This window comes from Hippopotamus amphibius, chromosome X, assembly GCF_030028045.1.
Source record: "Hippopotamus amphibius kiboko isolate mHipAmp2 chromosome X, mHipAmp2.hap2, whole genome shotgun sequence".
NCBI classification, from domain to species: domain Eukaryota; kingdom Metazoa; phylum Chordata; class Mammalia; order Artiodactyla; family Hippopotamidae; genus Hippopotamus; species Hippopotamus amphibius.
Genome location: NC_080203.1, coordinates 77,366,267 through 77,374,664, shown reverse-complemented (window position 1 = coordinate 77,374,664; position 8,398 = coordinate 77,366,267). Strand labels below are relative to the sequence as shown.

General features: G+C 39.6%; 1 protein-coding gene across 1 annotated transcript in view; it reads right to left on the bottom strand.

The window, feature by feature from the left end:
* Positions 1–702: 702 nt before the first annotated feature.
* The window catches only part of TEX11 (testis expressed 11), a 338,452-nt gene continuing 330,756 nt past the window's right edge, over positions 703–8,398 (bottom strand). The window contains exons 30-31 of the mRNA XM_057717635.1: positions 1,450–1,614; positions 703–774 (exon numbers count right to left, since the gene is read on the bottom strand). Of these exons, the coding sequence (XP_057573618.1) occupies positions 703–774; positions 1,450–1,614 (237 nt within the window). The remainder of the gene's footprint in view (positions 775–1,449; positions 1,615–8,398) is intronic.

The window sequence follows — 8,398 nt, the reverse complement described above, 5'->3', positions numbered from 1 at the left end:
CTGGGAAAGGTGAGGCGACTACATCACATGAGGAACAGCTGAGGGGGGGTCTGAGGCTGTTTAACCAGAAGATAAAAAAGTCAGGAGGATAGAGGGACAGAGGAAACAAACTTGTTACAGGGAGACAAATTTCTGTTCAGTATGAGGATGGGTATTTTACCAATTAGAAAAAAAAAAAAGGTGGATTGCGTTGTCTCACAAGTTCGTCATAGGATATGTTCTGATAGAGACTGGACAACCAAGTCTCAAAGGATTCATAGATTTCATGAAATCTGGTCAGTGCTGGGCCCAAAGACCATTAAGGTCCTTCTGATGAATGAAGAGTTCATTCTCTGTTATCGTCAGGTATTGGGAATTTGAGCACTTCTCTAATAAAATGCAACTTGTGTTGGACCGGGATGAACATTCCCTTTTGTTCACATGGCGCGTGAATCTTCTTGCTCTCACATGGGCTATTTTATATATAGGAATATTCCTTAACACTTTGGAAACATTTGTCCCCCAGAAATGAGCTGGTCACAGCAGTAGAAGTCAAAATGCTTTTATTTTAGAACATTTCCTTTAACAACATGAAAATAGGGCAGCAGAAAACAGAAACAAAAGCTCAAGAGCAAGTTTGGTAAGAATTCAACATCTCAGGACCACACATCTTCTTCAAGTTGCTGTCAGCTTGCCTGCATATATGCCTTGTTCCAGCAGTTCTCATTCTTTACTACAAACTGAGCCCTTGTTTTTATCTAATGCTTCCACAAGCGCACTCTGCAGAGCATTCATCTGGGAAAGAGAACAGCAATTAGATTTCTTGAGAGGAAAGGAAATGTGGGAAAGCTTCCCAGACCCGCGGTGATGGCATGAGAGTCTAACCTTTACATTCTGAGACCTGAGGCACCGCTCTGGGGAGAACATACAGTACTCTCTTGGGGAAGAGAGATCCCATGACCCCAGGTCCATCTACTAGAGACAGGCAGCTATTATAAGGGAGAAGGTAGTTAAAACATAAAAGATCCTTTGCTCTTATTTGATACAAAACCTTCTTCTCTATCAAGCCACTCCTGGTTAGCTAAGGGCCCAGAAGTCTGCTACTCAAAATAGTTCCCGTAGAAAATGTCTTTTTAAACAGTCATTGTTTGTACAGAGGCTGGTCCTTCCCTACATGCACTGGCATTGACAATGATGCATCTTTCCAGAGCTCACTCTTGGCATTCTTCCTAATTAGATTCCATTTGCTATTCCTAAGTTTGCCTTGTTCACCATTCTTCCTGGTTTTCACCATAAGAAATTACTGTTTATAGTCCCATAACTCTCGCAGTTCTATAAAACCACTGAGAGGAACAATGGTCAAGATCCTTTCCTAGCCAAGGAAGGTAGGGTTGTGTCCTTACTGAGAGCCACATAGAACCTCTCTGCCCCTGAGTCATGCCCTCCACCCCTAGCCCTCTCCCTCCTCACCTGAGTTTCATAGCTACTCTTGAGGGAGCCAAGGTGGTCAAGGAAACGGAATGCCAGGCCACACCATTTTTCAGCAGATACACACTTTTTCTTGCTGTACATAAATATTCCAGTATTCCAGGACTTGGCCATCAGCCAGAGAATCTCCACTTCTGGGTAGCCTTCCTGAAATCCAAGAACAGTGGGTTTACAGTTATTACTGTCACAATCACTGTAACACTGACTCTGTCAGGGCTGCATCCCATTATTATTAAACAATGGGTGCTCTGCCGACACTGAGGAAGGAGCCCACAGCCTCCGTGAGCAATCCTATGCTCCTGGAGAGTAGGAGGAGAGCACCTTGAAGGCCTGTCAGCTGTAGGATTCTCCATAGCAAGACCTCATGAAGCGACATACAAACTAAAAAAGCAACGAAGCCCTCTTGGACTGAGTTCTGGTCTTTCTGAAGCAGGAGAAAAACCTGAATCCTGTTTGGGGCTTCTCTTGTTGCTGTCCTCAATTATCTCCCCAATATCTATCTGTAATTTTCAGAGAAAGTTGTCAAGCAGCAGTTTTATTGAATCTGTGAATTTCCCTGACCTGAATCAGTCTGTGTTTGGAACAGAAATTATATTAACCTTTAATTTTTTGCATACATATAGAGAGATTTAAGGGATTGGCTCACACAGTGCAGGGGTCGGCAAGTTTGAAATCTGCAGAGTAGGCCAGCAGGCTATAAATTTAGGTAAGACTTGATGTGATCTTGAGTCCAAAATTTGTAGAGCAGGCCAGCAGGCTGGAAACTCAGGCAGAATTTCTTTTAGAATCTCGAGGCCGAATTCCTTCTCTGGGAAACCTCAAGTTTTCACTTTTTGAAGGCAAAAACTGATTATGCAGGGTAATCTGTTTTATTGTACTTGTCAACTGATTGCAATTTAAAAATATTAATCTTTAATGATGACAATATCTACCTAGCTATGAACACAGGGCACATTTCTAAGATGGTCCCTTTGCCTTTTAACATGACTGATCTCAAGATTTTGCAATAGCAAAAAGGATTAGTCTAAGGAGCTACTTTCGCAGTTCTTGTACAGGAGATGGACCAAGAGGGAGCCCTCGTGTGCTCATTCCATGTTAAAGCCCTTCATCTACACAAGAGGTCTCAGGCCCTTGATGGGGGACATGTGATAGAAGACCTGGGCAGCAGGTTCTTGAGAGTGTCAATGACGTCTCTGCTGTACTTTCACTCACGTGAATCTACAAAAAATCACTATGCAAAAAACACTATGAGAATGAGGGTGCAAAGAGGGACGAGACGAAACTCTTATCCTAAATGACACATAATGCCTCTGGGAGGCAAGGCATCTGCGTATAAGGAGGACCACACCAGGAATGTGATTAAGGGCTAGTCACAGTGGCACAGGCAGTAGGTGCTCCACCTCAGGCAAAGAAATGCACCCTGGGCTGGCACAGTCAGAGGTCTACTTTCTCTGTGTGAAATGCCACCCCTCCCCACCCAATCCTTATCCACTTGGTAAACGTCTACTTTTTCTTCAAATTAACAGAGTTGGTTATTCCTTTCTCTCTGTTCCCATGGCAAGCTTTACATTCTTCTAATACAACTTATATCACAATGTTTTGAAACTGTGTATATATGTATCTCCTCCATGCTGAGCACCTTGAGTACAGGGAATTTTTCTTGTTCATCTTTGTATCCTCAGAGTCCAACACTGTGCCTGGCACATAAGAAGGGCACAACAGAGATTTGCTGAATGAATTGATGAATGAATGAACAAATGAATCAATATCCAGTCAAATGCTACCTCCTCAAGCCAGGCTTTCCCTGACTGTCCACAACTTATTATCTGTATCACTTTGTTCCTATGGCACTTTGCTCACAGCACTACAACAGCACTGTATTGTCTGTCTCCTCCCTCCACTAGGCTGGGAGTTCCTTAAAGGCAGACCTTTGCATATTCACAGCCTGACACATGAGCGTGTCTTAACTGGATGACTGAACAAACAGACACGATCTTAGGGTAGATGAGCAGGATATATAGCTATAGAGAGGTTATATGAAATGTCCAGAACAGGCAAATCCAGAGAGACAGAAGATTGGTAGTTGCCAGGGGCTGGGGGAGGGGGGAATGGGTAGTGACTGCTAATGGTTATGAGGTTTCTTTTTGGGGTGATGAAAATGTTCTGGATTTGGATACTGGTGATAGTTGCAGAATTCTGTGAATATAGTAAAACCCACTGAATTGTATCCTTTAAAATTGTGAATTTTATGATATGTGAATTGTATCTCAACTTAAAAAATATAAACAGAGAAAGAGAAGGGCATTCCATGTGGGCAGAACAGAATCAAAAGACTCAGACTGTGCTTGAGACTGAGCATGTCTCAGGGGGACTAATAATCATTTCACCCAAGCAGACAATTGATGTAGGGAAATTAATGGGAAATAGGACTGGAAATGTACGATGGGGCTACCTAAGCACTTCCTAGATCCTTTTCCTCAGAACATTAGTGTCATGAAAAATGTTAACAGATGGTGTATAAAAATAGGGTTCTTTAGGCAAATACATTTTGGAAATGCTGCATTCTATATACAACCTCTTGGAGAGTTTTAATGCATATTAGTTCATTATAAGTTTTAGAAAGTTTTATAGTAAAGAAACCATGTAACTTTGTTTAATCCAGAGCATGTAGATAATTTACTAACATCTTGTGGAATGTAATTTGTGAAACATCGGGCTGGAGTGTTAAGGGTTTTGCATAACAGGCCACAGATTTTGGAATTTATTCTGCTGGCAATGAGAAGTCCCTGAAACTTTGTGAGAATGAAAGTTATGTGATGAGGTTGGAATTTTAATAAGATTGAAATGCCAATAGTGTTTAGAACAGGCCTGAGTGTGAGAAAACACGTACAGCAAGAACTGTCTAAATGGACTTGCGAGAGATGAAGAATGAAGTGATGAGGGTCGGAAGTACAACAGTGACAACGGGAATGGAGAGATGGAAGCGATATTTTAAAGGAAGAATCAGTAGAACTTGGTAACTGATTTGACATGGGAAATGGAAGACAGGTAAATTAAAAATAGCTCTGAAGGACATAGTTTGAGTGGCCGAGAGAATGCTGATAGCGCTGAAAGAGGAAATTGGAAGGAAGTGTTTCCAGGGATAAGGGATCAAGATAATGTTAAGCTCTATTTTCATCATGTTGAGATTGAGGTAACTTTGGAGATGTCACGTGGGCTGTTGCAGATATGGACTGGAACTCAGGTAATAGCTGGAGGATATCAATCCGCTTCAAGGACAGAGTATAGCACATGGCAAAGGAAAGAGTACAGAATATCGGAAATGTTCACAGTTGGGTGGTAAGAGGGAAAAGATAACATAGAAGAGTGATGAGAAAATACAGGACAAAAGAAAAGACAATTTCAATAAGGAGGCAGTGGTCAGTAATGAAGGCCAGGGTAAAGAAGAAGGCCATCAAATTTGTCTAGGAGGTGACAATTAGTGGCCTTGTAGAGTGTGGCTAGCAGTGCAGAGAGTGACGGAAAGAGCGGTTCAAGGTGAGGATAGACAGGTAGGCAGGACCTTGTAGGCCACGTTCAAGATATTCGTCTTTAAGAGCAACGGGAAAACTACTGAAGAAGATGAAGCAAGGTCACACATATCTGAAAATTTAACAGATCACTCTGGTTGCTGGATGGAGAAATGAAGAAAGCAAGAGATGCAAGGAGAGCAGCTAAAAGGTTCCTGCAGTAGCTGAGGTAAGAGATGATAACCTGAACTATGTTGGTGATTGTGGAAGATGGAAAAAAGTGAATGAATATATGACATTTATGGGGAAGAACTGACAGGACTTAGTGATAGATTAGAAATGGGAGTGAGGGAGGAGCTGACGATGACTCCTAGATGTCTGGCTTGGGCAACTGGAAGAATGATGGTGCCATTCAATGAGTTAGGGAACTGGAGTTTTATTTTCATTTGTGTCAGCTACTCTCACGTCTGGCACTGCTCAGGAGAATCATTAATCTTCAACGAAGAAATGCATCTGTGCAGCTACTCACCCCAATGCAATATAGGCTTGCCTATGGTAACATAAAAATCAATGCCAGCAAATAGAGGTGTTGCACTTATGACTTTCTGGGGCTCATATCTGAAGCCAGTTTTCTCTGTCTTCAACATCTTAATAAATATCATACATATCTCTAACAAAATTGCAGGTGTTTTGGAACACAAGTGCTGTCTTTTTAGGCTCTCTTCAGGGTTCCTGAAGTGAATATTGTGTACATCAGCTTTACTGAGATATAATTCACATACCATACATTTATCTACTTGAAGTGTACAATTCAATGACTTTTAGTACATTCACAGAGTTCTGCCACCAGCACCACAATCAACTGGAGGATATTTTCATCCCTCTAAAAGGAAACCCCCATGCCCATTAGCAGCCTCCCCATCTCCCCCAGTACCCGCACCCCATCCCTGGACAACCACTGATCTAATTTCTGTCTTTTGTAGATTGGCCTGTTCTGGACATTTCAGATAAATGTCCAGAGTCACACAGTGTGTAGTCCTTTATGACCGGCATCTTTCACTTAGCATAATGTTTTCAAGGTCCATCCATGTTGTAGCACGTGTCAATACTTTATTCTTTTTTATGGCCAATTAATGTTCCATTGTATGGAAATACAACATTTCGTTTATGCATTCATCAGCTGATAGACATTTGGGTTTCTCCCACTTTTGGCTATTATGAATAATGCTGCTATGAACATTTGTGTGTAAGTCTTTGGCAGTTACTTTCATTTCTTATGGGTATATACCTAGAAGTGAAATTGCTGGGTCATATTGTAACTCCATGTTTAACCTTCTAAGGAACTTAGCCAGACTGTTTTCCAAATCAGCTGTACCACTGTACAGTAACACAGTGTATGAGGGCACCAATCTCTCCACATCCTTGTCAATACTCACTATTATCTGTCTTTTTGACTATAGTCATGTATCTTAGTGGGTGTCAAGTGCTAGATCACTGTGTTTTGATTTGCCTATCTCTGATGACTAATGATGTCAAGAATCTTTCCATATGCTTACTGGTCATTTGAATATCTTCTTTGCAGAACTGTCTATTCGGATCCTTTGCCCACTAAAAAAATTTAGTTGTCTTTATATTATTGAGTTGTAAGAGCTCTTTATACATTCTAAGTACAAGTCCTTTAACAAATATATGATTTCCAACATTTACTGCCACTCTGTGGGCTGTCTTTTCACTTCCTTGATGGTCCTTTGCAGAAGTTTTAATTTTGCTGATATCTAATTAATTGATTTTTTATTTTATTGCTTGTGCTCTTTGTGTCATATTAAGAAAACACTGCCTAATCCAGGGTTGCAAAGATTTAAGCCTATGCTTCTAAAAGCTTTATTATTTTAGTTTATATGTAATTATAGTTTTATAATTTCAGCTCTTTCATTTACGTCTTTGATCCATTTCAAGATAGGGGTCCAAACTTCATTCTTTTCCATGTGGCTACCCACTTGTCCCAAAAGACTACTTTTTCACATTGAATAGTCTTCACAACCTGGTCAAAAATCAATTCACCATAAAGGTGAGGATTTGTTTCTGGGCTTTTAAGTATATTTCATTAATCTATAAGTCTATCCTTATGTCAGTACCAGACTGTCTTGATTACTATAGCTTTGTGGTAAGCTTTGAAAGATACAATGCAACAATAAGAGTTTTAATTACTTCATATAATTTTATGTGTTTCAAAGAAGCTAAGAGAAGTAAAGAATGGGAGTATATATTTATAATTTGTTATATTAACTTTCTTATTTAGCATTTCTGGTTCTTTTCATTTTTTCCCGTGGCTGAGAGTTATTCTCTAGTGTCATTCCTTATTCCCAAGCTGGCTCCCACGTGCCTTCTTTGTGCTGTTATTTTTATATTACATTTTATATGATAAAATCCCAACAAAACAATTATATGTTTTATACATTTGCTTTTAAAATAATACAAGAGAAGAAAGGAAAATAAATATGCATTTATACTGCGGTATAATTACCTAATTACCAATGCTTTTTGTTTGTTTGTGAGTTTGGATTTGAATTATTATCTGCAGTCACTTGTTATCAACCTAAAGAACTTCCTTTAGTATTTCTTGTAGGCAGGTCAGCTAGCAAGAAATTCTCAGTTTTTTATCTGTTAATGTCTTCATTTTTGTAAGATAATTTTGCTGATTATAGGATTTTTGGTTAGCTGTTATTTTTTTCCTATCATTTTGAATATGCCACTGCCTTCTGGTCCCCACTGTTTCTGGTGAGAAGCCAACAGTTAATCTTATTGGGGTTCCTTTTTTTAAACGATTTTTAAAAATTAAAGTATAGTTAATTTACATTGTTGTGTTAGTTTTAGATGTAGATCAAAGTGATTCATTTATTTATATATACTTTTTCAGATTCTTTTCCATTATAGGTTATTAGAAGATATTGAATACAGTCAGTCCCCTACATATGGATGAATTCCATTCCGAGAGAGTGTTCATAAGTCCAATTTGTTTGTAAGTCCAACAAAGTTAGCCTAGGTACCCAACTAACACAATTGGTTATATAGCACTGTACTGTAATAGGTTTATAATACTTTTTACACAAATAATACATAAAAAACAAACAAAAAATAAAGCAAACATTTTTAACCTTACAGTATAGTACCTTGAAAAGTATAGTAGTACAGTACACCTGACACACAGGGGCTGGCATCGAGTGAACAGGCAAGAAGAGTTACTGACTGGAGGAGGGAGAGGAGGTGGGAGATGGTAGAGCTGAAGGATCGTCAGCAATAGGAGATGGAGCACAAGCTGCAATTTTGCTCATGCCTGACATGATTGGACATGTGGATGCATATTTGCATCTTTGAAAGTTTGCAACTTGAATGTTCGTATGTAGGGGACTTACGGTATAGTT